This window comes from Nannospalax galili, unplaced genomic scaffold, assembly GCF_000622305.1.
Source record: "Nannospalax galili isolate Female #2095 unplaced genomic scaffold, S.galili_v1.0 scaffold507, whole genome shotgun sequence".
NCBI lineage: Eukaryota > Metazoa > Chordata > Mammalia > Rodentia > Spalacidae > Nannospalax > Nannospalax galili.
Window position 1 is genome coordinate 1,035,963 of NW_008356261.1, and position 27,740 is coordinate 1,063,702.

The 27,740-nt window shown below is 51.8% G+C and overlaps 2 protein-coding genes across 3 annotated transcripts in view; one reads left to right on the plus strand and one right to left on the minus strand.

Moving 5' to 3' along the window:
• Positions 1-22,339, plus strand: part of Ap2a2 (adaptor related protein complex 2 subunit alpha 2) — a 71,623-nt gene extending 49,284 nt beyond the window's left edge. Inside the window, exons 7-22 of one of the 2 annotated variants that reach the window (XM_008854434.3) lie at positions 2,193-2,301; positions 3,951-4,101; positions 4,274-4,442; positions 5,972-6,109; positions 8,511-8,693; positions 9,202-9,299; positions 9,544-9,775; positions 9,870-10,043; positions 13,332-13,495; positions 14,617-14,699; positions 17,059-17,148; positions 18,614-18,737; positions 19,460-19,576; positions 19,673-19,742; positions 19,819-19,953; positions 20,657-22,339. In XM_008854434.3, the coding sequence (XP_008852656.1) occupies positions 2,193-2,301; positions 3,951-4,101; positions 4,274-4,442; positions 5,972-6,109; positions 8,511-8,693; positions 9,202-9,299; positions 9,544-9,775; positions 9,870-10,043; positions 13,332-13,495; positions 14,617-14,699; positions 17,059-17,148; positions 18,614-18,737; positions 19,460-19,576; positions 19,673-19,742; positions 19,819-19,953; positions 20,657-20,734 (2,115 nt within the window). In that variant the 3' untranslated portion in view covers positions 20,735-22,339. The remainder of the gene's footprint in view (positions 1-2,192; positions 2,302-3,950; positions 4,102-4,273; positions 4,443-5,971; positions 6,110-8,510; positions 8,694-9,201; positions 9,300-9,543; positions 9,776-9,869; positions 10,044-13,331; positions 13,496-14,616; positions 14,700-17,058; positions 17,149-18,613; positions 18,738-19,459; positions 19,577-19,672; positions 19,743-19,818; positions 19,954-20,656) is intronic. The other variant, XM_008854435.3, reaches the window with a different exon arrangement.
• A 1,005-nt stretch (positions 22,340-23,344) lies between these two features.
• Muc6 (mucin 6, oligomeric mucus/gel-forming) overlaps positions 23,345-27,740 on the minus strand; it is a 27,450-nt gene continuing 23,054 nt past the window's right edge. The window contains exons 30-32 of the mRNA XM_029556814.1: positions 26,549-27,734; positions 23,941-24,043; positions 23,345-23,687 (exon numbers count right to left, since the gene is read on the minus strand). Of these exons, the coding sequence (XP_029412674.1) occupies positions 23,510-23,687; positions 23,941-24,043; positions 26,549-27,734 (1,467 nt within the window). The 3' untranslated portion in view covers positions 23,345-23,509. The remainder of the gene's footprint in view (positions 23,688-23,940; positions 24,044-26,548; positions 27,735-27,740) is intronic.

A 27,740-nucleotide genomic window follows, 5' to 3' on the forward strand; every position in this document is an offset into this window, starting at 1 on the left:
CGGTTTTTTTACCCAAGCTTTATCTACACAGCACATGGTAATTAAAAGTAGCAGACCGGTGGAACTAACCTTATTGGATGTTTAACAGCCATACTTTGAGGCCTATACTAATCTGGTCAGAGGGACTTAAAGGACGGATTTTGCCCCTTACCCTCCAAGGTTGACTAAGTTCCAGGGGACTATGGAACATCTCTCAAAATGGCCTGTAACTGTGGTGAGTCACCTGTCCTCTTGTTCAGGAAGGACATGGAGACCCCACGAGATGGACTTGAACCAGTGTCCAGTGTCCAAAGAGGAGGGTCAACTCAGAGGAAACATCTCATCCGTGCTTCCAAGTGAAGCCAGACATGGTTGAGCAGGACTTTTGACTTATCTTCACAGAGATGGAACTGGTAAAAGAAAGGAGCCAGGGGCTCCTCCCAAGCCCATGTGACCCCTGAGGAACAGATCCTCAGATGACCTTCAGTGTAAAAATAGATTTATTTGGGCCAACTGTATGGTCTTAAACACCCAAAAGGGAAGTATAACCAAAGAGTAAAGTGATCAGTATAGTTCTTTAAGAGTTCAAGGGATTACACTGCCCAGACGTTAGGCTTAAGTCCATGTAAAAAGCACCTTTCCTCACGGCATCATCTCACTGCACCCCCTGTTATCTTTTCACCGTCTTGCCACTATGCAGACATGTTGGATGCTTTGACCATCATGGCACTGTGTAGGCGTGTTGAGCGCTGTGCTGGTGCTCTTTGTTCTGGTCTTCCTTGTGGGTGTGGTGTGTCTCGTGATTTTGGTTTGCATCTCCTTAGTAATCGGTGGTTGAAACGTTTCACGCTCATTGGCTGTGCACTCATCTGGAGAAGTGGCAAGTCCCATTTCTGTTTGCTGCTATTGTTTGGGGGCAGTGTTGGGGATTGAACCCAGGGCCTGTGTGTGCTAGGCAGTTGCTCTGCCACTGGACTCTCTCCAGACCCCTGTCCAGTGTAGCTTTGTGGGACCATGCCTGCAGTGCCCCACTGAGACACCAGCCCTTCTGTGCAGTGTGCACATTCCCTCATCCTCTTTATTGTGTTTTTCTACTTTGTTACTTTTTTTTTTTTTTTTTTTTTTTTTTTTTTTTTTACTTTTTTTTTTTTTTGTCTTTTTTAGACAGGGTCTCCCTGTAGCTCCAGCTGACCTGGAACTCACTGTGTAGACCAGGCTGGCCTCGATCTGCCTCTGCCGCCCAAGCGCTGGGACTAAAGGGGTGTGCCGCTGAGCTGCCCAGCTCTACTTTGTTACTTTCTCTGTGTCTTAGTTCTTTCTGAACCTTTGGAGTTTTCCTCGCCTTGTTACTGTGAATAAATGCATTGCAGCGCTCCAAGCATACTTTGTTGCATAGTGCCTGTTTGAAACCAGTACATACTCTGTCTGCATTTCCTGGACGTGGTGTGGGGCTTGTGCTTTTTGCCTGGACTGATTGCATGCTGTCTACTTCCTGTCCTGTTCAGTCCTTTCCTGACTCTGTTGCCCATGGCACTGGTGTCCACAACCTAAATCCAGGTTAGTATCATCAGGGCACTTTCCTGAATTCACTCACATGGCTTGTGTCACACAGGTGTGCTTTTAGGGAGGGAAGGGCAACTCTGAGCCCCTAGGGAAAGCGGTGGAAAGGACTCTGGGCTGTGTGCTGGTGGAGCAGGTATGGCAGTTGGGGTCACTTAGGTGGCTGAGGCTCAGTCAGACAGGGGCCACACTGGACTGGGAGGTCGAGTGAGTGCGGCTCCCTGGCTCTGCAGTCTCACAGCATGGCTTGAGCTTGGCAGAGGTGGAATATCGGTTGGAACGCTAGCTTCACCTGGTGTCCCTTTTCCCCTGAGTGATCCCAAGGTACTTTTAGAAGTGTTTTGTTCATTCTTCATGCCACAAAGAAAGACTGGTTGCCTCTGCAGGTGTTGGTGTTCAGGACCGAGGGATGGTTGCTGCTTGGTTTTGGCCCTTATGGTAACAGCATTTGAAGCTGTCCACTGAAGGGGTGGCATAGTCCCTTTCTGTGTAAGCTGCTGTGGCCATGCTGGCTTCTCTTGGGGGAGACAAGCAGCAGCATTGTAGTCAGCTGCAAGCACCTGTTCTGGAAAGGCAGGGCCTGGGGAGCCAGAGTGGCTTTTCTGTGGGACCTGTCGGAGGCTCCTGAGGGCCATGCCTTGGCTTTCTTACAGATCGTGACATCTGCGTCAACGGATCTTCAGGATTATACTTACTACTTCGTCCCAGCTCCTTGGCTGTCAGTCAAACTTCTGAGACTGCTACAGTGCTACCCGCCCCCAGGTAAAGTTCCCTGCAGCCCTCCAGGTGTTTCTTATATAACCCCCCCACCCCGTCCCCCAGATAGTTCCCGTAATCCCCCCTTGATGTTTCCTGCAGTCCTCCCCTCCATGACCACTGACTGAGTTTGCCCCAGACCCCTCATAAGGAAGAATTTAATTCCTTAGTTTGTTAAAATTTTTGCTTGGGCCGGGCGTGGTGGCGCCCACCTGTAGTCCCAGCACTTGGGAAGCAGAGGCAGGTGGATCTCTGTGAGTTCAAGACCAGCCTGGTCTACATAGTGAGTTCCAGGACAGCTCAGGCTACAGGGAGACCCTGTCTCAAAAAGACCAAAAAAAAAAAAAGTATTAATTGTTCATTGTAGGGGCCAGGGAGATACATCAGCCTGTGAGGTGCTGGCACAGCAAGCACAGGGAACCTGAGTTCAAGCTTAGCACCCATGTGAAAAGCTAGGTTCTCAATCTGACTGCCTGGAATTTGCTACAAGCTTCCTGCCCCAGTCTCCCAAATGCTGAGACAGCAGAATCCGACCACTCTGACTGGCTTTAGGGCTTTACAGTTTTGTTTTGTTTTAATAATTTATTTTATTTTTGTGTCTTTGTATGTATATGGGTGCATGTGCCACAGCATGCGTGCAGAGGTCAGAGGACCACCTGTGGGAGGTGGTTCTCTCCTTTGCCATGTGGGTTCTGAGGATTGAATTCAGATCATCAGGTTTGATGGCAAGTCCCTTTGTCTCCTGAGCTGTCTTACTGGCCCTTTTTTAGTTCTTATGAGACAGGGTTTTGGGTAGCTCAGGTTGACCTTGAACTTACTATGTGGCCTTGAACCAACCCTCTTGCCTCTGCCTCCTGCGTGCTGAGGTCGTAGGTGTGAAGAACCAGGCCTTTGGGTCCCCTTGTCTTTCCCTTCTGCTTTGAATGAAATTTTAAAAATTTCCTTCCAACCTTTAATCCCAGTGCTTGGGAGACAGACAGGTAGATCCCTGTGAGATCAAGGCCAGCCTGGTCTACGTAGGGAGTTCCAGGCCTGCTGGGGCTACAGGGAGACCCTGCTCCCAAAACAATTTCCTTCTGTTTGTGTTGCTGTACATAACATTGTCTCAATTTTTTTTTATAAAACTTTTATTGCATTTTGTGTGTGTGTGTGTGTGTGTGTGTGTGTGTGTGTGTGTGTGTGTGTGTGTGTGTGTATGTGTATGTGTGTGTGGACAACTTTGGGGAATCTGTTCTCTCTTTCCACTCTGGACACCAGAGATTTCATAGTCTTAGGTTGTCTGGTTTGGTGGCAAGGGCCTTCACTTGCTGAGTCATCCCACTAGCACGGTTTTCTCTGTTTCTGTTGCTAATAACAAGTAGAGATGAAAAAAGTCTGTGTGTTGCTCTGCCTTGTTATTACATGTTTTGCCCATAACTCTTGGGATGACCTGCATTAGAAACAGGTGTGGCTACCCAGCCGCTCCACCCCATACTATGTTTAGGACTCTAGAACAGGGAGCTGTCCCCTGGGTTTGCAAATGCTCCCAGCTGTTTCAGCAGTTGGGATAATTATCAGCAGCCTGTGCAGTGTGTTGGCGGCCTCTTGCCAAGGTGTGAGGCTGGGCTGGTGGGACGAGGACATGGGAGCCCAGCTGATAGTTCTCTCTTGCCCAGAAGACCCTGCGGTACGTGGCCGCCTGACTGAATGCTTAGAGACCATCCTGAACAAGGCCCAGGAACCACCTAAGTCCAAGAAGGTCCAGCACTCAAATGCTAAGAACGCTGTGCTGTTTGAGGCCATCAGCCTGATCATCCATCATGACAGGTGAGCTGCCATCAGTGGTGTGTTGGCACTTGGTGTCTGTTGTTTATGCAGACACTGATGGTGATCTTCGAGCTCTTGACCTGAACCCCTCCTCACCTCTCCTCACTGCACCCTCTTCTTCTGGCTCCCAGCTCCACTCACTCCTCACTCCTGTGTCCCCTGTTCCCTGTAGCGAGCCCAACCTTCTAGTCCGTGCCTGCAACCAGCTGGGCCAGTTCCTGCAGCACCGGGAGACCAACCTGCGCTACCTGGCTCTGGAGAGCATGTGCACTCTGGCCAGCTCCGAGTTCTCCCATGAGGCTGTCAAGACCCACATTGAGACCGTCATCAATGCCTTGAAGGTGCGCTACTTGTTGGTCATGTGTGACTGCCTTCATGCAGAGGCCAGCAGGTTAGGAGATGCCTCCTGTGGACACGGATGAGTCCCTTTAGCTGTTGAGTTTGGATTCTGAGGTGCTGGCCTGTCTCCTGGCACTTGCTGCCATGTGGGGTGGATGCAGCAGTTAGGTGAGAGAGCTGCCCATCTTTGCAGTGGCTCAAGGCCAGACACAGCACTGGGGCAGTAGAACAGGAGGACTCTGGCCAAGCACCTTTGGCCTGAGTGTATCCTCTTATGACAGTCATGTCCCATGGGATGACTTCTGTGGCACCTGCTTGGAGTCCTGGATAGGAGTTCAATAAACAGAATTAGTTTTCTTTGGTAGAAAGAAATATTAGCTGGGTGTGGTGGTGTATGCCTTTAATCCCAGCACTGGGAAGCAGAGGCGAGTTCAAGGCCAGCCTTGTCTAGTGAGTTCTGGGCCATCTGGGGCTACAGGGAGAGACCCTGTCTCAAAAAGACCAAAAAGAAGCTCTTCTCCAAGAAAACTCACCTTTTGTAAATCAAAATTCATTGTCAAGGATTTGGACTCTTTACAATTAGGATTCCAGAGTTCGAAGAGCCCGGTTGAGGGTTCCTTTTCCCACGCCTGCCTTGAGTCTCAAGAGCAGCATCACTGGTGTCTGAGGCCGGACCATATGCTGTACCTGTTTGTGAGACCAGTACATTAGAGAACTGTGGATGCAGAGCCCTAATCCTGGTCTCGTTTTAAGCTGTGGCCAAACTGGTCTGACACCGCTCGTGATTATGTGTAACTCACAGGCTTTTGGTGTCTGTCTTGTACACAGAAAGAAGCTGGCTTCTTTCTGATCCTGATCTGCCGTCTTTTCCAGTCATTCCCTGCAGTCACAACAGTTACAAGTTTAGCTCTTACTTCACGCTGTTATAGCTCTCGAAACTTGCTAGTTGCTGTTGTCATTGTCCTGCCAGGGCGTCCTGCTGGGGCGTCCTGTGCCATGGTGTCCTGCAGTGCTCTCTGCTACTATGATAGGTAGGTGTAGACCAGCACCATGGTTCTCAGGCTCTGTGTGCTGTTGGGGTCGAGTTTCATTCCAAGAACCTGCCTTAGAACCAGCTCCCAGGTAACACGGAAGGTACTGCTCTGTGCACACAATGGAGAGGCATTAGCGACCTGCCTGCTAGGCCTGAGTGTGGTCCTTAGAGGACCCGGTCAGGGAGGAGAGTGAATGGACAGAGCTAAACACTGGACTACCCAGACTGTTTGGATTAAGTATGAGGTACGGGGAGCAGTGAGTTGTATGGGGGCCCCAAGTCACTGGAGTTGTTGGGTCCCAGATACAGATAATAAGGAGCCCAGTAAGGGGTTTGGGGACAGAGGGCCACCCTACCTGATGGGGCCAGAGCTGTGGGTAGCCCCGAGGCAGCGCACATGGAATGAATGTCCTAGACCATAGGCTTGCGTGGAAGTAGACAGCCATATCCATTGACCTGTGTTTCGCAGGAGTGGTCTGACTTTACCTTGTTCCCCAGACTGAACGGGACGTGAGCGTGAGACAGCGGGCAGTAGACCTACTCTACGCCATGTGTGACCGCAGCAATGCCCAGCAGATTGTGGCTGAGATGCTGAGCTACCTAGAGACGGCTGACTACTCCATCCGAGAGGAAATTGTGAGTCCTGTAGTTGACGGGTTGCTGTAGCTGCTGCCTGCTGTGGGCTGAGTCCTAGTGGATGGTTCTCAGTTAGTTGCAGTCTGCCTGTCAGGCTTGTTTGAAGTCTTTGAGAAAATAGAGACTTGGCACCAGCTTTCTTGCCTCATTGTGGGCCTTTGACAGCCCCAGGTTGCCATCATCTGTACCAGGCAAGTGTGAGCTGGTAATTGAGGGCACAGTTCTCTAGAAGCTGTTTTAGATTTTCAACCTTTAGTTGCTGCTGGTTGTTTTTCTTGGTGCCTCTTGGCATATTGGAGGTCAGTGTCTATAAACTGTGGGCAGATGTGTATGGTGTTGGTTTTCAGTGTGACTCTGGTCAGCCATTGTCATAGTCCAGCAGGCCCCTCACCGTGTCAGGGAATAAGCATGCAGCTGTGTGATCAGAGAGAGGTGGCCCTGGATGCCTCACTCCACATGGCCCTGGTCTCTCCACAGCTTCTCAGTGACAGTGGACCGTGGGGTGAGGGTGGGGGCCAGCTGCTATTGCTGACTGTGACCATAGCCTCTCTCTGAGGCTGAGATGGCAGCTCTGTCTTGTGGAAACCTTTTTCTCACATGTCACTTCGGAGAGCAGAGTGCCAAGTGAGACCTCCTCGAGCTGATGAGGGATGGGGCCGCTGTGGGCCCTAGCTGGGTTCCCTCAGAGGGTCCTGAGCAAGGATCTGATGAGGAAGGGCCGAGTTCCCATGCTGAGTTATTTCATGACTGCATGCCATGCTCCAAGGAGCAGAGACCAGAGAATAGAGGTCAGGAAGGCTTTCTGGGGGAACTGAAGAGATGACTCAGTGGTAAGAGCACTTGCAGAGGACTCAGGTTCAGTTCCCAGCACCTATATGGCTGGTTACAACTGTCCACAACTCTGGGCCCAGGGGACACAACTCTTTCTGGCTTCTGTGGGCACTGCATGCACTTGGTGCACTTATACGCACGCACGTGGTGCACTTATATACATGCAGCCAAAACACTCATGCACATCAAATAAATCTTTAAACAATTTTTTAAAAAAAGAAGTATTGGAGGAAGTGATCCTAGCTATTGACTAGGAAATAGTACTAAGAGGAGGGTCCACATGGGGAGTAGGTGCTGCTGTCTACAGGTAGAAGATGCTGAGGGCAGTGAGTTGGTGCTCAGCCTAGGTCCTGAGGCAGGTTTTTAAAAAAATTCTACTTATTTATTTATTTATTCATTCATTCATTCATTCATTCATTCATTCATTCACTGTGGTCTTGTCTGTGTCTGTGTCTGCCTGCCTGTCTGTAGGCTTGTGTGTGCCAGGGTGCACTTGTGGAGCTCAGAGGGTGACTTGTAGAAGTTGGTTCTTTCCTACTATGTGGGTTCCAGGAATCAAACTCAGGTCATCAGACTAGACAGCAAACACTGCTACTGATGAGCATCTTGTTGGGCTCCCCTGAGATGATGTTTGTTTTGGCTCACAGTGTTGCAGGTTCTGGCCCAAGATTGGATAGACGCAGAGCTTCAGGCCTCTGTGAGCGAGTCTGATGTTCTGTCTGTTTGATGGTAGCAGGGAGTGCACGGTGGAGCAAACTGCTCACCCTGTGACCAAGAGGCAGAGCAGGGATGAAACTACGGCCCCAATTCCCTCCAGGGACACTCCCAGTTACCTCAGACCCTCCATTGAGTCTCTCCCCCTTAAAGGTCCCACCACCTCCTACTGTGCCACCCTGGGACCCAAGTCTCTAACACTTGGAACTTTGGACATTGAAGATCCAACTGTGGCAGGTAGTGTGGGGAGAAAGGCATTCTGTATCTAGGGAAGGACTGGCCTACATAGCTGTGTGGTATGATGTCATTGAGTCTGATTTGGCAGCTGGTGCTGGATGATGTCAGTGCAAGGTAACTGGTATGAATTTGGTTTTGCGTAGTGGGCAGAGTTGCCCAGTGGGTGGCTGTTCCTGTGCTGTGATTCTGGAGGCCCTGAGGGTGGTGTAGAGTGATGGAGGGGGACCATGAGAGGAGGCTCTGGGGAGGCAGTGAGGAAGACCCGCTGAGAGAAGGCTCCCAGAGCCCAGGGAAGTGAGGGTGCAGGGTGGGGTTGTGATTCATCTCAGCAGAGTGTCTGAATGGTGGTACCCTGTCCCAGGCCCAGCTGTCTTGTCCTGCTGCTCCTTGGCTCAGCCACATTGCTGCATCTACTCCTGAAAGTCCCTTGGCTTTCCTCACCTGAGCCAGCAGCTCTCTGCCATTTGGGTTTGTGGCCTCTGGGGATCTGCTGAAAGCTTCCTGCACACCCTGGATTTTAGGTCTTTGTGAAGCCTGGCACAGGCTTGTGTGCTGGCCCATCCTTGGTGTGTCCGGTGGCCTGCATGGCATCTGCCTGAGAGCCCGGTCCTCCCTGCAGGTGCTGAAGGTGGCCATTCTGGCTGAGAAGTATGCGGTGGACTATACCTGGTATGTGGACACCATCCTCAACCTCATCCGCATCGCAGGTGACTATGTGAGTGAAGAGGTGTGGTACCGCGTCATCCAGATTGTCATCAACCGTGATGACGTGCAGGGCTATGCTGCCAAGACAGTGTTTGAGGTAGGTGGGGAAGGGTGTATACCCTCACTGAGGGCAGCAGTGCCTAAGCTTGATTGAACAGTTGGGCCGGTTGCCCATCTCCCTTCTTGCTCCCATCCACCTGTCTGTGACTCCGCCCTTTTAGTACTAATGCCCCCACTGAACAGTTTCTCTCACCTTAATCTCTAGAACTGTATCAGGCTGGAGTACTTGGGCTGTTGCGTAAACCTGTAAAAGCTGCCTGAGCCTCACATCTCGAGTTAGCCTATGCATGAGGGATACCATATGTCTGTCATGCCTCAGGACTCTCTCAGCACAGCCCCTGGCCTTCCCACTGGGCCTCCTGCTGTTGGCACTGCAGCTGTCTCAGGGAAACCAGGGTCTGCCAGCCTTTGCAGGAGGCTCTCACTGAGCCTAAATGCACTTGCAAGGAAGGGCCCAGCTGTCTCCCTGCAACTCCTCTTCGTGCCGGCCTCTCTTCAGCCCAGCTGCCTCTTTGGGCCAGCTCACGGTGTTTCCCTGTTCACAGGCACTGCAGGCTCCAGCATGCCACGAGAACCTGGTCAAAGTGGGCGGCTACATCCTAGGGGAGTTTGGAAACTTGATAGCTGGGGACCCACGATCCAGGTAAAGACCTCAGAGAGCCAGGGGCTGCTTCGCACTAGGCTGCCCTGTGCCCTGTAGTGCTCGGCAGTCAGAGGGAGGGGCGAGGGTCCTTTTTAGGAAACTCCTAGGCTGAGCTGGCAGTGTGGCCTCAAGGCAGCACGTCTTTAGCATAGGGTCCCTGCCCAAGTCTCAGGCTGAACACAAGATAGCACTGGGGACAGTCAGGTAACACGACTGCCCATCTGTGCTCTCTGCTCCTCTCAAGCCCTCTGATCCAGTTTAACCTGCTCCACTCCAAGTTCCACCTGTGCAGCGTCCCTACCCGGGCACTCTTACTGTCCACCTACATCAAGTTCGTGAACCTCTTTCCAGAGGTGAAGGCTACCATTCAAGATGTATTGCGCAGTGACAGCCAGCTTAAGAATGCGGATGTGGAGCTGCAGCAGCGGGCTGTGGAGTACCTGCGACTGAGTACCGTTGCCAGCACTGACATCCTGGTGTGGGCTCTTGGCTGGACTGTTTGGTACTGGGGTCCTTGGGCTGGTGCTAGATGCTGGGGTGGGTCACACCGACTTCCATTGCTTTTGATAGGCAACTGTCCTAGAGGAAATGCCACCCTTCCCTGAGCGTGAGTCCTCCATCTTGGCCAAGCTGAAGAAGAAGAAAGGCCCAAGCACTGTGACTGACCTGGAGGAGACCAAACGGGAACGGAGCGTCGATGTGAATGGGGGCCCCGAGCCCGTCCCAGCTAGCACCAGTGCTGCGGTGGGTCCCTGCCACTGTGCACCCAGACCCTATCAGGGCCCTGTACGCTGAGGTTGGGATTAGCAGGACAGGTATCTGTGGGAAGACTTGTTAATTCAGAGTGTGTACCCAGATACCAGGAGTCCGTGGTGCCTTCGACATGCTCCTGAGCCTGGGTTCTCCAGGACAGCTTGTTCCATGAGGCCAGGGCATGGCTTCTTAGGACCAGACCAGAACCTGTGGCTCTCTGTGGTGACTTGTTTTTGGACCTGAGCTTACTCACCGCTCCTGTAGAAGGCCTGTTGTGCTCTCCATTGGTTTAGAATGGCTTGCCTTTTGCCTCTTAGTGATTGAAGTAGAGCAGACTTCCCCTTTATATGATGATTCCTGTGGTGTTCACTGGGTTTGTGAAATGCCATTTGGAGCTCTTGGGGCTACTGTCTTTCTCCAGCTAAAGTGAGACTATGAGCATGGTGTTGTCAGGACCACCTGTGCCTGGGCTGCCATAGCTATGGGCCATCAGATGCTATGGGCTCAGGCTTTCCTGGTCATCCTTCTCTGGTCAGCCTCTCTGTGGCTCTGTCTCCTTTTGAGGGCCACATATGACAAGTCATCTGGGCTGCTGCCTTTGGTGACCCTTCTAAAGGAGATGTGCAGCTGCAAGAGGGGTCCTAGGAGCCCTCTGTCCCCAGTTCCCCGTGCTTCTCTCTCTGTTGGCCACTAGCAACAGTTGGGCCTATGCCTGACCTGGGAGGCCTGGCATGCTGTCATACCCACACCCCTTGCACGACATATACTTTGTGTGTGGGGATCTTATTTTTCTTGAAGTAACATTCTCAGAGTGTCACGTACCTACACATGTATTTATGAAAATACAACTTATCACCCATGGTTTACAGGATAAGCATGCAGATTTCTGTGCTAAACATTAACATTCATACTCTTAGTATGCTCTGCTGAGGTTCAGCCTGAGGCTTGGCCTCACTCAAAGGAGCCCTCTGACTGGGACAGGCCATTGCCACCTGTGTGCAGGGTTTGGGAGCCACTGAGCACCTGCCCAGCACAAGGTATGTTGTATGAATGTTGAATGCTTCAGGATCTAGTCTCAAAGCTTTGCCTTTGTGAGTGAACAGTAGGATGTTCAAAAGTCATTCAGGGTAAGTCTTCAAGTCAGAATCTCATGCCTCAGACTTAATTATTTATTTTTATTTTTGGGTATGAGTGCTTTGCTTGCATGTATGTAAGTGCACTTGTGTTGTGCAAAGCCTTTAGAGACCAGAAGAGAGCGTCAGATTCCCCTGGAACTGGCATTATAGATAGTTGTTAGCTGCCATGTGGATGCTGGGAATTGAATCCAGGTCCTCTGGAAGAGCAGCCAGTGTTCTTAACCACTGAGCCATCTCTAGCACACATCTCAGGTTTTTAAAACTTGTTTTTTTATGTGTTTGAGTGTTTTGCTTGCATGTATGTAAGTGTACCTGTGAATACAATGCCTGCAAAGGCCAGAAGAGGGCGTCAGGTCTCCTGGAACTGGAGTTATGGATGGTTGTTGGCCCCCGTGTGGGTGCTGGGAATCAAACCCAGGTCCTCTGCAAGCGCAGCCAATGCTCTTAACTGCTGAGCCATCTCCAGCCCCTTCATCTTTTATTTGTTTGTTTGTTTGTTTATTTATTATTTATTTTTGGTTTTTGTGGGGTTTTTTGGTCTTTTTGAGACAGGGTCTCCCTGTGGCCCTAGCTGTCCTGGAACCGTAGACCAGGCTGGCCTCAATCTCACAGAGACCCCCCTTGTCTCTGCCTCCCTAGTGCTGGGATTAAAGGTGTGTGCCACCATGCCCAGCTTTTTATTTACTATTTTTGAAGCTTTCTTTTTTTTTTTTTTTTTTTTTGTCCTTTTTTTGAGACAGGGTCTTCCTGTGGCCCTAGCTGTCCTGGAACCGTAGACCAGGCTGGCCTTGAACTCACAGAGATCTGCCTGCCTCTGCCTCCCCAGTGCTGGGACTACAGGTGTGCGCTACCATGCCCGGCGAAGCTTTCATTTTTTAATTAAATTCTCATTTGTTTGTCTTGACAGTTTTCACGCACACATACCATGTGTACTTGTGCTCGGACCTCACTCTTAGCATTTTCATCTCCTCATCTGGGTCAGCCTCCCTCTTTCCTACAGTTTTTCTCTTTTTTGAGATAGGGTCTCACTGTATAAATCAGGCTGTCCTCAAACTCACTGAGATCTGCCTGCCTCTGCCTCCTAAGTGCTGGGATTGAAGGCCTGCACCACCATACCCAGCCCCACAAATTTTTCACAATTGTGTCAGTCAGTCATGGATGAGGGAAGGGCTCTTGCAACCCTTACTGTTGAACCATTGATAGATCCTGGGAGAGGAGGGGAGTCACTGTCTTCAGTTGGGCACCCATTGTTGAGCCCACCAGACTCCAGTGGATGTCTCCAAACCCAAGGCCACGTGCATGGCCCTGGTTAAACTTGGTGGGTCACAAAACAAAACTGTTTGTTTTGTTTGAGACTGGGTTTTCACATTGTAACCCAGGCTGGCCTTAAATTCATTGTATAGCCCAGGCTGTCCTTGAACATCAACAGTCCTCCAGTTTTAGCCTCGAGTGCTGGGATTACTCGAGGCATGAGCCATGATGCCTGGCCTACCTTTCCATCTTTTGAAATTTACTCTTCAGGGCTGGAGAGATGCGTCAGTGGTCGTACTTGCTGCTCTTGCCCAGGACCCAGCACCTACAGTGGCAGCTCATAACAGGGTTTCAGTGCCCTCTTCGGAAGGCACCTGCACATATATGGTGCACATACAGACACACACACACACAAAAAGCTTTTCTCTTTTTTTTTTTCCCAAGACAGTCTCAAGTAGCCCAGATGACCTTGAACTTGTTATGTACCAGAGGATGATCTTGACCTCCTGGTCCTCCTGCCTTGACCTTCCAAGTGTTGAGAGTACTGGCGTGCACTAGCACGTGTGACACAAACTTGACACTAATGTGCCTGGACTTTGTTCTTAAACCACACCTATCTTTCTTGTCAAAACTTTTCAGAATTTTGTTTTTTTAAATTTAAATAGCATGAGAAAGTGCAGGCTCCTTTTAGTTGTGTGAAGTCATAATGGCCTTGTGAGGTGACTGTCTCTTAAGCAGGACTCGGGAGTAAACTTGCTCACAGGTGGCCAGCTGGTCTGTTGTCTCTGCACTACAGGCTGGCCCTAGTGCAGCCCTACCTGGGAGTGGACACAAGACCAGAGTCCGAAGTGCCCAGGTGCCCGTGCTGACGCCCCTTTTCCTTGTCTTCCAGTCCACGCCTTCTCCTTCTGCAGACCTGCTGGGTCTGGGGGCCGCTCCTCCCGCCCCCTCGGGGCCCGCTCCCTCCTCTGGAGGCGGGCTGCTGGTAGATGTCTTCTCAGACTCGGCCTCTGCCGTTGCACCTCTTGCTCCCGGCTCTGAAGACAACTTTGCCAGGTAGCCCAGTTTTCTGAGTACTGAAGATGGGCAGTGCGGCCGAGGCTGACTGGACAGAGTGGGCATTGCCGCCATCCCCGGCACTGCCTGGGAGAGGTGGAAGCTGTACCTTGTGGGTGGGTTTGTACTTATCCCCAGCACCTAATGGGCTGTCCATTTATTGGTGTTGCAGACAGAACATGTGGATGGCTGCTGTCCTGTTTATGTCTTGGGACCCGATGGAGTCTCCATACTGCTTTTCTTTGGGATGTTCTTGATAAACATTCTGAGCTTGACTCTCCCCCTTCAGCTCTATTTGTCCCTTGTCTACTTCTGGTACACATCCTTTTTAAGGGAATTCCCTCCTTCTGTGCGTAGTTGCCTTCCCACCGTGGTCGGTGGGTGCAGATAGCTGTCCCAGGCAGCTAGCTGTCTGGCTCTTTCCTCCCAACTCTGCAGGTGTCTAGCACTGCCCTCCCTTCCTCCCTCCCTCCCTCCCTCCCTCCCTCCTTTCTTCCTTCTTTTTTTTTGTCTTTTTGGGACAGGGTCTCCCTGTAGTAGCCCCAGCTGCCCTGGAACTCACTATGTAGACCAGGCTGGCCTTGAACTCAGAGATCTGCCTGCCTCTGTCTCCCAAGTGCTGAGACTAAAGGCATGCACCACCATGGCCTGGCGGACCTCCTGTATCTGAGGATACCTGAGGAAGCTGGCCACTGCCCGCTTGCTGGCTGGCTCTATCTCTTTGGCCCCATACAAGATCTTTGGAATGCTTCAACTTTGTGCTTCCTGTATCCACAGAAGTATTCTGGCCTAGAGTACTTTTTTAAAAAAATTAAAATATTTTATTTATTTTTATTTTATGTGTGTGAGTGTATTACCTGCGTGTATGTGAGTGCCCCTGAGTGGTGCAGTGCCCACAGAGGTCAGAAGAGGGCATTGAACCCCTTGGAATTGGAGTTAGGATGGTTGTTACCCACCATGTGGGTGCTGGGAACTGAACCCAGGTCTCTGCAAGAACAACCAGTGCTCTTAACGGTGAGCTATCTCTCCAGCCTCCTGGCCCAGAGTACTTTAAGCTCTTTCCAAAACAAACCCTTGTATCTTAGTAGGTGGCTCTGAGTGACATGATCCTTTTTCCCTAGGTTTGTTTGTAAAAATAATGGTGTGTTGTTTGAAAACCAACTGCTTCAAATTGGACTGAAGTCTGAATTTCGGCAAAATCTAGGTATGTGTTTTACTTAATGAAAATTTCTCTAGAAATTATGGAAAATAGCCAGGCATGGTTGACATATGCCTTTAATCCCAGTATTTGTAGGCTGAGGCAGGACAGTTGTAAGTTTGAGGTTACTCTAGGCAACATAGCAAGTTCCAGGCTAGCCTGGGTTCCATAGTAAAACCCTGTCTGAAAAAAAAAAATCAGCAAGGTATGGTGGTTCACATCTATAATCCCAGCACTTGGGAGGCTGAGGCAGGAGCCTTGTCATAAATTCCAGTCCACCCTGAGCTAGATAGTAAGTCCAGGCCAGTTTTGTCTGAAGTATAAAATCCTGTCTCAAGAAAACCAAAAAAGAAAAAGAAATTAGGGGAAATTCTAAGAAATGTTTGTAAATCTTATACTGAAAAAGGATTAATCCAGAATGTTTAAGGAACTCCTATACAGAACTCAACCATGAGAAAACAGTCTGAGTTCCAGAGCGAGCAGAGGATTGGTCGTCACCTGGCCATAGCAGATGAGCAAGTTGCCAGCCAGCCTATGACAAGGCACTCTTTACTAGCCACTGGGGAAGAGACTGCCACCTCACTGGGAGGATAGCACCATGACACACAGATAGACAGGCAGACCTAACGGGTTCTGGGAAGCGTGTGCAGTGTAACCCTTTGTGCTGTGAGTGAAACGGTGTCACCGTGGAAAACACTGTGGTGGTTCCTCAGAAAGTTAAACAGTTACCAGAGGATCCGACCACTCACTTCTGGGTGTCAACCCAGAAGAACCGAAAGCAGATCTCAGAGAGATTTTCACACTTGTGTGTTCATAGCAGCAGTAGCCATGGTGAAAAGATGCATCCCAAGCTCTATCAGAGAATGGAAAACAGCATATGGTATAACCACACAGCAGAGTATTTACTATTCGGCTTTAAAAAGACGGAGATGCTCAAATAGCCTGCACTGAATTTGCCTGAGGGAGCTCAGCCAGCCATGTAAAGGGATACATTGTGGGATTCCACTCACAAGAGGTCCCTAGAGCAATCAGAACCACAGATAGAGAAAGCGGGATAGGGTGCCAAGAGTTGGGAGTTGGTGTTTAATGAGGGCAGAGTCTTAGTTGGAAAGATGGAAGGTTCCAGAGGTGGATGACAGGAACATTACCTTGAGAGTGCATTATGCTGTGGAGCCCTGCACTTGAACAAGGCTGGATTGTCTACTCTGGGCTATATGTACCTCACCACAATTCACAAGAGGGAAGACGATTCTTGAGTCCCCAAAGAAAACATGATGCCCACCAAACTGTTGGGGCTGCTGCTGAGGTGGGCCCCCTGGGATTGTAGTCTCCTGGCACCCAGCACCCTGTGGACCTTGGAAGTCTACGGAAAGGAGGAGGGATGTGAAAAAGGAGGAAGAAGCACATGCTTACCCTGCCGGGCTGTGGGATGCTGAGGACCTACTGTGTGTTCTCTGGGAGATGCTGGGCTGATACTCCCTGTGACTGGTCTGACTGAGGCTTTACCCTGTGTCATGGTGGCTTTACCAGTCTGGGTTGAAAGAAAGAAGCTAATCTACTCACCTTTTCAGAACTTTGGTGGTTTGGTTTCCTATCTGAATGCCAGGGGTAGAAGTGTCACTGTGATTTGGCCAGGTGGGATGTGGCATGCTGGTAACAGGAGGGACATGGTGTGTATGAAGGACCATCTGGCCTTCAGTGCCAGAGGTGGGCTGACTAGTGGATGCAGATGGAAGGAGTGTGGGTTGGTCTAAGTGCCCTGGAAACAGCAGGCTATGCCTGTGCCACGCAGTCTCCTGACCTCATGGCTTCGGTTCTGGTTCTTCTGTGGGCAGCAGTGTGGCCCTCCCCCTTGAGTAATTCTGTAGGAAAAAGGCCCTAGGGTAGGTGAGACCTGAGGGAAGAGACCCTCATTCCCAGCCTTACCATGCCAGTTTTAGTTTGCTTTTGGTTTTAGTTTTGAAACAGGCTGTCATGTAGCCCAGGCTGGCCTCAAACTATCTAACTGGGGCTAGCCTTGAATTTTTGATCCTCTTGCTCCATCTCCTGAGTGCTGGGATTACAGGTGAGTTGCGGCTATGTTGGCCCACCATGCTACTTTTAAACTAGAAACTTGATGAGATGACTTGTGTGTAGATTACCATGAATTTCAGGCTGGACTGGGCTACAGAGTGAGATCCAAAACAAAATCAAATCAATAAACCAGCCAAACAAAAAGAATTAGAAAATCTTTAATTTTAACAGTAGTCATAGCTCACGACAAGTACATTCTACTGGAGATGGCGTGGGCCGCTTTGATTGTCACTAACTCTTCAGGAAAAGTGTGTGTGTGTGTGTGTAATAAACTGTCTCTGTTTTTTCCTAGGCCGAATGTTCATATTTTATGGTAACAAGACCTCCACGCAGTTCCTAAACTTCACACCGACACTAATCTGTGCAGATGACCTTCAGGCTCATATCCTCACTCCTCTCCTGGGCCCTCAGACAGACAGACAGACAGACAGAGATGACAGCAATCGGAATCAGAGGAGGCTTTGAGGAGGGTTGCTTTTGGTCAAATGGCAGTGCTTTCCTGTTGCTAGGTAGAGTCAGGCACTTTCCCTGAGTTGACCTGATGGTACATCATACACCACCTGCACGCCCGCCCCTTCCACGCAGCTGCGTGAGTCACTCTTTCTTAGTTTGTTTTGCTCTCCTGTGATATCGTTAAGCCCTTGCTGGGCTCATCCCCAGTCCTGTGAAGTCCCCCAGAAGAGCTGTGGCCAGAAGTGGAGCGATCCTGTTGTAACAGGCAAGCACCTCGTACCCACTGGCTTGTGCTGTGCTGTGGCGGCCCTTTGCTCAGGCTGAGGATGGCCCCGTGTGGCCATCAGGAATGGTCAGAAATGTTGGATGCTCTGGCTGAGGAGATGCAGGAGAGGGACAGGTGGCGTCTGTTGTGGTGTCTTGGTGCTGCCTCCAAGGATGATCTCACCCGGGGCAGTCCGACCGGGGTTCAGCTCAGTGTGGGGCAGAGGTGCCTCTGCAGTGGGTCTGTGCTCACTTGGAGAGGATATATTTATTTGTTGATTATTTCTATTTTATGTATACATATGAATGTATTGCCTGCATATCAGGTGCACTCGTGTTGTGCATTGTCTGTGGAGGAGCCCTTGGAACTGGAATTATGGACAGTTTGCCTCCATGTGGGTGCTGGGAGGAGAGGATTATTTAAATATAGGCAATTGAACTGTTTCAGAAGTCAGAAACACTGTGGTGGCCAGGGTTGTGGCCCAGTATGGAATGCTTGCTTGCCAGACATGAGCAAGACCTTGATTCCATCCCAGCCCTACCAAAAAATAAGATTGATAGGCTTGCAGCTGCCTCCTATGTGTCCTCTTCTCCAGGGCTCACTGGTCTCCATGGTGTAGTGGGGTGGCCCAGGTCCTGGCAGCTGCATGACCAGTGGGCATAGGGTGCAGAGGAAAACAGAGGCTGCTCAGGTCCAGCTCTGGTTGCATGGATGGCCAGACCCCTTGCCAGGGTTGCAGAGGTACCATGGAGAGCCTGGAGGTGTCTGCTCAGAACATGGCAGGCTCTGACTTGCATAGGTACCGAGCTTCACGGATTGTAAAGCTCCCTCTCAGCATAGCTTCTGGTGAGCACAGCAGGAGCCATGTGGTCTCAGAGCTGAGGTCTGAAGTGCCTAGGCTGGTGTGCAGCCAGTGTGCAACCTCTGAGACCTGTTAGAAGGAGGGAGCAGACAAATAGAAATGAATGTGTGTGGTCTGGGCCAGTGGGGCATGCAGACTCACAACAGTCCTGGGCCTTGCTTTGCGATGGTGGCAATGTGCTGTCTGGAGGCCTGTGCCACTTCCTGTGGTGGGCTGGCTAGGCCGGGCCTACCTGCCCTGCCTACCTAGATTCCTTAACACACTCACATCTGAACCTGCAGACCAAGCCCGTGGACCCAACTGTGGATGGGGGTGCACAGGTGCAGCAGGTGGTCAACATCGAGTGTGTGTCTGACTTCACAGAAGCTCCTGTCCTCAACATCCAGTTCAGGTGAGGGGTGTGCGCTGCCCGCCTCCTCGCTGAGCCTTGCTTGAGGGACCTAAGTGGGTGCTGCTTTGCCGCTGTAATGTGTGCAGAGTGCTCTTGGGCCTGGAACTTGCAGAGTGTAGGAACAAGGGGAGAGGGTGCCGGCCCGTGACCACGACGTGGTTTCCCAGGCTTCATGAAGTCTTCTTGTGGCCTGCAGGCCAGGATAGTCCTGACCCAGGTGGTTTCGTGAGAAATGGAGAGGTCCGCCCCCTGGGGAGCAGCCAGCCAGGCTCCCTGTGCCACTTGCTAGGGCTAGCTTGAAAGTACAGTGGCCAGGGTGACGGTGCTGGCTTACTTGGGTCCAGGCTTCTGTGCTGCAGTGTGTGGTCTCCTTTTCAGTGGCCACAGTAGAGTAGATGAGATCAGTGGGGTCTGCAAGGCCGGTGGGTTTGGCGGGAGTTGTGCTGTGTCCTGTCCCTGATCATTGCTGAGGGCTAGGACTGAGTGGAGCTGGCCCTTGACACTTGGCAGGAGCCAGTGGCCAGTTCAGGCTGCTCCCCTGCAGATGGCATGGGTGTGCCCTGCGCTGGAGGGTGGATGATGTGGTGCAGCCACTCTGGGACTACTGCTTGCATGCAGCCTCTGCAGCTGTTGGTGGGTGGCCGTATCACAGGGACCTCCTGCACTTGGCCCTTTTTTCTGGCCAGGCCCTCGTTCTTCTTAGCACAACTCTTGCTTCATAGGTATGGCGGCACCTTCCAGAATGTGTCTGTCAAGCTGCCCATTACACTCAACAAGTTTTTCCAGCCCACAGAAATGGCTTCTCAGGATTTTTTTCAACGTTGGAAGCAGCTGAGCAAGTGAGAGGGCCGTGCTGTGGTTGGGAGGGCAGGGGTCACTGGATAGCATGGTCTCGGCATGGCTTCCAGCCCTTACCCTTGTGCTGTCTCTCGTAGTCCACAACAGGAAGTGCAGAACATCTTCAAAGCAAAGCATCCGATGGACACAGAAATCACTAAAGCAAAGGTGAAGGGTGGCATGGGGACACCCCACGGCGGGTGCCGTGACCAGCACATCTGACCTGCCTCTTCATTCTCTGCAGATTATTGGATTTGGTTCTGCGCTCCTTGAAGAAGTTGATCCTAACCCTGCAAATTTTGTGGGTGCTGGCATCATACACACCAAAACCACCCAGATCGGCTGCTTGCTGCGCCTGGAGCCCAATCTGCAAGCCCAGGTGCGGCCCCTGTGACAGGAGGACAGACGTGCTTGTGTTGCTTTTTATTTGGGTGCAGTTTATGCAGAGACACTCGGATTCCTTAGTGGTTGGTTATGTTGATGGTGCATACACTCACACAGCCGCCTACCACCCAAGCACGTGCTGTTTCCCGTTCCCACAGAGGGTCCTAGGTACACCCTCCGTGTCCACACAGCAGCCCAGCTGCGTTCATCCAGCTCTGCCTACTGCCTGTGTCAGCAGTGTCCTCTGGAGACCCCAGTCTGTGTGTCCTTTTCTCTGTGTGGGCCTCTATTTTCCCCTCACTTGGGATTCTGGGAATGCAGTGGGTGGCTCACAGTGTGGGCGCATGGTTAACTTGGCAAGAAGCTGCCATGTTGGCTGAGTGTGGTGCCACATGCCTGTAATAGAGGCAGAAGGAGCACACGTTTGAGGCCAGTCTAGCTCTATAGCAGGACCGTGTCTAAAAAGACTTAAAAAAAGATGCTGCTGAGCTGCTTTCCAGAGTGACTGGCTGACGCCCCCGCTCCACTAACAGTCTTTCCCCATGCTGCGAACACTTGGTCTGGAACTTTTCTATTTTCACTGGTGAGACGGTGGCACCTTAGGAAGGGCTGTTGTGAGTGGTGAGACCTGGGCCACACAGTTGTCTGCGAAGACCATGGGGCTTGGCACCTGCTCACCCTGCTGCTTTCTGTTTCAGATGTACCGACTCACTCTGCGGACGAGCAAAGATACTGTCTCTCAGAGACTATGTGAATTGCTGTCAGAACAGTTCTAATCCACAGGCCAGAAGATCAGGCTCATGTGTTTGTGCGTCTCTCTTGTCTCTACCGTTTGTCCTCGTACACTGCAGATAAACACCCCTTGTCTGAAAACTGCCATGCAAGGCACCTCCAGCCCCGCACCTCCAGCCGGCCCCTGGGGTGTGGAGGGAATGCAGGACACAGTTGGAGAAGGGCTGCAGCAGGCCTGCCCCATCAGGGAAGGGTGCCTGGGCCTGTAAAGCAAGGCAGCCCTGTGCTAACCTACAAATTAAAGGGAAATTAGACATTTGAACGAAAGTGGAAATTTTTGTTCAAATTTTATTAAAATGCCACTCACTTGATCTCAGAGCCCAGGAATAGTGCCATGTGCTTGTAGAATTAATGCTGGGTTGTGGCCATGCTGGATGGTGACAGCAGTGGCTGGAGGCATGTGACCCCATGGGCAGTGTATCCTAGGGTTTGCTGGAGCATGACCTGATAGTGCTGGAAGTGCTTGTGTTTGTGACCATTGGCAAACCCCTTGCCCCACTCACTGAGGACAGTCCTGTGCCCAGCACCCCAGTGTTCTTGAAGTGACATTTGTGACATTTGTACCACTTATTTGAGACTTAGGTTTACATCTTGGTGGACAGCGGGTTCCTGGTGGCTCTGGAGGACATGGCATCACACACCCTTTGTTATGGCGACTGCACTGACTCTGGTTCATTCTGGGCACTGGAGAGTTGAGTGGGGTGGTGGAGTGAGACTTCCTAAGGAGTACTTATCTCCAGACGGTCTTGCGGGGGCCTCAGTGCTGCATTCCTGCTCCTGTGCAGCCCTGGCTTGATGTTGGGTGGTGGAGGGAGGCCCAGGTATGGTCAGAAAGTGGGAGGCTGAAGACTGCAGCCCAGGCAGGTGCTGTGTCAGGGGGCACTGGGCCATTAGCTCGAGTGCTATGGCTCATGGCTTATCTTTCTGTGGCATTGCACTGTATATAAAGCCTGTTGGGGAAGAGCAGTGACCAGGGCAGAGGCCTCGGGGAGGCCCCTGGGAGATGACGCCTGGGATTGGCACACATCCTGCTGCGGAAGTTTGAACACATGGTGGTGGTGGTGGTGCCCCTTGCTCACCAGAGCACCAGGCATGGTCATATATACATAAGGTCCTTTGCCTTAGCCTCAGGCCAGCAGCCTTCCATGGCTGGTCTGAGGATAGCTGCAGGGTCCTATCCCACTGAAGCTCCTTCAGTCCCATTCAGAACAACCATGCTGCTTACTGGCCCTCGTGTTCCATGAAGCCCGTGGTCTGGCTCTTGACTATCTTCACTGCTATGACACAGGCTTGTGCTACAGATGGACTGTCTGGCCGAGGCCACGACAAGCCTCTGTGTCTCTTTGCTCCAGTGGCTGGAGTCCCGAGCATGTGATCCACGTACTGCTGCATGGACCATGTAGACAGTTCAGCCTGTGTGGCTGTGGCTTGTGTGCCATGAGCTACCCGGTGATGGTCCCGGCTCAGTAATGCCCCAGCCCAGGAAGGTTGCTGGGGCACAGGCCCGCCCTCTGTGCTGCGTGGGCGTCCATCAGTGCAGTGTGCTTGTTCTCAGAGAAAAAAAATAAACGCTAGGACAGGAAGCTGGAACGTGTGTGGTCTCTGTGGGGAGTGTCCTGCACAGCCTTCAGTCCTGCCCAGAGAACGCAGTGCAACTTCAAACCAAGGACTCTGCAGCCATCTGTCCTTCACACAGTGGCTATGCCAGGGCAGGGGTGCCTCAAGAGGTGATTGCCTGGCCCTGTATGATTCTGGGTGCGCATAACCTAGCCTGGTCTTAACAGCTGTTGAGTATATTGCTGTGGGCAACCCTCCTCTCCCCCAGTCCTAAGCACATAGTACCCCATGGGCTCAGGACCAATTTTACTAGGAGTTGGACCCCAAGCAGGGGTGGCACATGAGTGAGGTGGCCCTTACTTGGGGAGCCTGGAAGGTGGTGGCCTTCAGCCACAGACTTGGCAAAGTCCTGAGTAGGAGTAGCCCGAGGCCAGGGCTGGTGTCTTTAGTTCAGCTCCACCGGGGGACAACAGGCCTGCGCAGCCCCAGGTCCTAGTGGCCTGGCCTGTGTAGATGTTTGTGGGGTATAATGCCTGAAGTTTTGGAAGACAGCAAGAATACTCACACACTAGCCTCTGCCTTGAAAATAACCAGTTTATTTGGAGTCTGCATTGTTGAATGATGGCTTCCACTGAGGAAATGGGTCCTGGCAGTGGCCTCCTGCCCAGCGGGTGCCACTGCCCTGCACCTGCCATTACCTTCTGTTACTCCGAGCCTCTGGGGAGACCCTCTTCCTCTACCTCTGATGCCTTTGCTGCTTGTCCCCAGGGCTCATAGCCCCCACAACCACCTCCTGTCATTCCCCAGGACTCCCCAGGCAACCTGCCGGGATTTCCCAGCTGCTGTTCCTGGGCTCCCATCTGGAGGATATTGTAGCCAGAGGCTGGGAGGAGGGGTGCCATGTAAATGGACAGAATAGGAAGTTCCCGTGCATCCAGGTGTGTGTGTGGGAGGGGGGGGGGCGTCAGCAATTCGTTGTCACTGCGGACATGCTCCGCTTGATGGGGGTCTGCGGGAGGTGAATGGTGGGAGCCCTGGAAGCTGTTTCCCTACAGGTGCCTCAAGGTGAGCCATATCCAAGGTCTCTTTAAGGCCATGCCACGGCCAGTAAAGGGATGGCCTGTACATGTGTAGGGGAGGCATTGTAAATGACAATTTAAAGTCTGTGACAACTTGTGCCCTAGAGGCCAGGCCACTCTTATCTATTCCCTACATTGCAGGGATCTGCATGTACAGCTGCTGAACACTTGCAGGGTGAGTGTGAGCTGCTGACCCGGTACATTGGGGTCTGGACAGGGCAGCAAGAGCTGCTTCTCGTAAACACCTAGGGGTTGGCAGCAGCCGCAGCGGGTTTCCAACTGCTGGGTGTCTGTGTTGAGACTGCCAAGAAGCAGAGAGCAGCAAGGTCAGGTGGCCGTACCACCCTCATGCCATCCCAGACCAGGGTAGACGCAAGCTGAGTTTGCAGGTCAGGCCCTCCCGAGCCAGCTCCTGCTCACTGACGGCATATGTGGCCATGGCACCAAGTGTGTTGCCTAGACCTCGGCAAAGGCACGTGCTGGGAACCTTGCAAGCCCTGCTCCCATGAGGGTTCCAGCCCCAGCAGAAAGGAGGATGCCCACCAGCTGCTCACCTGACAGAGGAGGCGCAGAAGCCCTCACAATGAGTTAGAGTCACATTGGCCACACAGCCCTGGTAGGTGATCTGCTGCTCTTCTTCCCGCAAGCTGCAGGTCCCTGAGGATAGAGACCAGAAAGCAGGCTGCAGTCACTTCCCATATTGAGCCAAGGGCAGTGAGTCCCACACTGGCTCTTTTCTGTGTGCACCCCAGCTTCCCTGCCCATATCCAAGGCTTGCTTAAACTTTCTGGCCGTGAGCCAGGCCCAGGTGAATCTAAACTGAAATGTCTCAGGTCTGTTGTATGTAGGACCTGCCAAGGGCCAAGGAGTATATTGAAGATGGCATCCATGCTTCCAGAGGATATATGGTGTCAGATAAGCTGTGTGTCACCTGGGGAGGGTGTGGCAGAGCAAGCCCCTTCATCTGGGCTCCTGGAAGGGGGTTTAGGGGCCAGGGTGCCCCATGACAAATGGTGGGAGTGGTGATGCCCCAGCAGGCAGGCAGCTCTGTTAACTTGAGGGACTGTTAGTGGGGCCAAGGTGTGAGGCTGTACACCTAAAATCACCCAGCACTAAGGTGGCTGATGCATGAAAATTGTGAGTTCTAGATCAGCCTGGGCCAGATAGAGCCCATCTCAAAGAAAAATTCACAGAAATTGCCAATGTGGAACTTCGGTTAAAAAGTTAAAAGTTGGGGCTGGTAGGATGGTTTAGCAGGTACAGGTGCTTGCTGCCAAGCCTAATGACCCCTTTGGTCCCCAGAACCCAAGTGATGGAAAGAGAAAACCGACTCTTAGAAATTGTCCACACAGCACGCACATGTGTGCACACATGGATACACATTTAAGTTAAAAATAATTCCTGGAGCTGGTTGTGGCACATGCCTTTAATCCCAGCACTCTGGAGGCAGATGCAGGCAGATCTCTGAGATCAAGGCCAGCCTGCTGGTCTCCATAGTGAGTTCCTAGGCCATCTGTACCTACAGGGAGACCCTGTCACACACACACACACACACACACACACACACACACACACACACAAAGGTATCCTTTCTAGAAGGAATTCTCTATCAGACGCACGCACATGTGTGCACACATGGATACACATTTAAGTTAAAAATAATTCCTGGAGCTGGTTGTGGCACATGCCTTTAATCCCAGCACTCTGGAGGCAGATGCAGGCAGATCTCTGAGATCAAGGCCAGCCTGCTGGTCTCCATAGTGAGTTCCTAGGCCATCTGTACCTACAGGGAGACCCTGTCACACACACACACACACACACACACACACACACACACAGTCCTGGAAGATGGTTATTCTGCCCTGCACTCAAGTTCATTCCTGCCCTGGCCTGCTCTACCTCACCTTAACCGTTCTCCAGCAGGGGTCTGGTGGAGAGTCTAATGGTCTTATGTTTGCATCTAGCCACTTGACTCTCCTTTGTTTCCTGAGGTTATCAAGAAGTAGCCTGAACCCAACTTGGTGACAAGCTGTAACTCACAAAGACATGAACTGATCGCTGGCTCTGTGAGGACCGCCTGTGTGGGGGTGGTCTGGAGTGTGTGCAGGGAGTTTGGCACTAAGGTGAGGGCCTTGAGAGGGACTCCCAAGAGAAAGGAGGGGTGTCCCTAGAGAGTAAGTTGAGCTCATGTAGCTGTACGGACCGTTGGAGTACTGACCTGCAAGGTACCTTGGACATGGATGGGTAGGAGAGGTAGTCAGTGCTGGGCCCTAAAAGGAGTGTACACACTGCTTTTCTTCCAGCTCACCTTCAGGCCCTGCCTGGCCAACATTCCACCTAGGCCTCCAGGATGTCACCTGGAAGGTTGCTTGGAGCTGTCAGCACCAAGGGAGGTTAAGACTACTGTACCGGAGGTTAGAATTGGAGAGATGGTTCAGCTGCAGTGTGTATTGCAGGACCAGAGTTCAATTCCCAGCACCCACATGGGTCTTCTCACAACCTCCTGTAACTCAAGTTCCATGGCCTCTGATGCCTCTGGCTCACAGAGACACTTGTTCTCAGGTACACATATGCATAATTAAAAATAAAACTAAAGGGGCTGGAGAGATGGCTCAGTGGTTAAGAGCACTGGCTGTTACTGCAGAAGATTCAGGTTCAAATCCCAGCACCCACATGGTGACTAACAACCATCTGTAACTCCAGTTCCAGGGAATCTGACACCCTCTTCTGTCCTCCGCGGGCACTGCACGCACAGGTGCACTTACACATATGCAGGCTAACACTCATAAAATAAAAACAGAAAACTAAAAAGCACAAAATGAAGACTACAGGAGGCACTTGGGGAACAACAGCCCCGTGGGAAGCAGGCAGAAGCCCAGAGGTGTTAAACTGCTTCACGCTTATGCAGAACAAGTAACTGATCCAGCCAGACTGCGTTAGCACAGGAGTAGAGGATTCCCCAGAGAAGAGAAAGGAGCTACACTTAGGTCCAGAAAGGCCTAGGACAAGCTGAGGATGAGGCCAACATGGACGCACCAAGAGACAGTGGAAGGCAGGGACAACACAGCAAACAATACGGAAAGCAGTGCACCAGCGTGCTGTGCTGTACACTGGGACCGAAGAAGGAGAGGTACCAAGTGTCCAGGTCCTAGGATCACTTACCAGAAGAGGCCGGTGGAGAGGAGACCCAGGAGTCTGCACTGGAGGGTGACATTTCGGCCGAAGGTGACACGCTTCCAGTGGGATTGGGAGGGCTGCTTAGGAGCACAGATGTAGACACCACGCTGGTCTTGGGAGGCCTGGTAGTGTGGTTGGTGTCTGGGGAGCTTGGCAAGACTGTCATGCCCAAGGTTGATGACAAGAGCCCTGACGTAAGGGCTTGAGTAGTAAGGGAGGTGAACAGGGAGGTTGTGGATTGTGAGGAGATGGAAGAAGAGATGGACACACCAGGTGTAGTCTTCAGAGTGGAGGGAAGGCTAGTGCTAGAAGCCGGAAGAGAAGATGGGGAGGGGGACATATGGATCGTTGGCACAGGAGAGGTGATGGTCGGGAAGACGGAGGAGGGAAAAGGACTGGGATGAGCTGTTGGAGAAACGAATGCAGGAACAGAGGAGAGATGTGACGCTGTGCTTTCAGTAAACAAGGGGGAAGTGGAAACCAGACTCGCGGTTGAAGGCTGCTGGGGAGCAGTAACAACAGAACTGACATGGGGCATGGGCGAGGACGAGGTGTGAGGAGTAGAGAAGACAACAACCGAGGGGGGAGGGTGTGTGGAAAGTGATATGTCTGGACTACTGGGTATGTAGGTGGAAGGGTGGACAATGGGGGTAGCAGTGGCAGTCACGGTGGACTTAGTGGAGAGGGTACTGGCAAGGAATGATGTGGACTGCTCAATAGGTGCTGAGGAAGGATGTGTGAGATGCGGGGAGGTCCTGTCTGTAGGGAATGAGCTTGGTATTTGGGTGGTAGAGCTGGTTGTGGAGGTGAGAGGGGTTGCCGTGTGTGTGGGCTTTGTTACCTCTACTGTGGTGGTTGGAACATGGGTGCTGAGTGTCCTGGAGGTGGATGCTGATGAGGCTGTGTGAGGGCTGGTTGGGGTAAGTATGATTTCGGAAGTTGGTGTGACAGAGGATGTGGAATAGGTCGGCACAGTTGTGGAGAAAGAGGTCTGTGTGGTTGGCAAGGTGGTCGTGGTCTGTATGGAAGCGGTGGTTGGTGGCTCTGTCGTGTATGGGGTGGCAGAGACAGCAACCGAGGTTGGAAGGTGTGTGGTGAGTGACGTCTGAGGACTGCTGTTAGTAGTGGGAGAGGTTTGGACCACTGGGGTAGCAGTGGCAGTCACGGTGGACTTAGT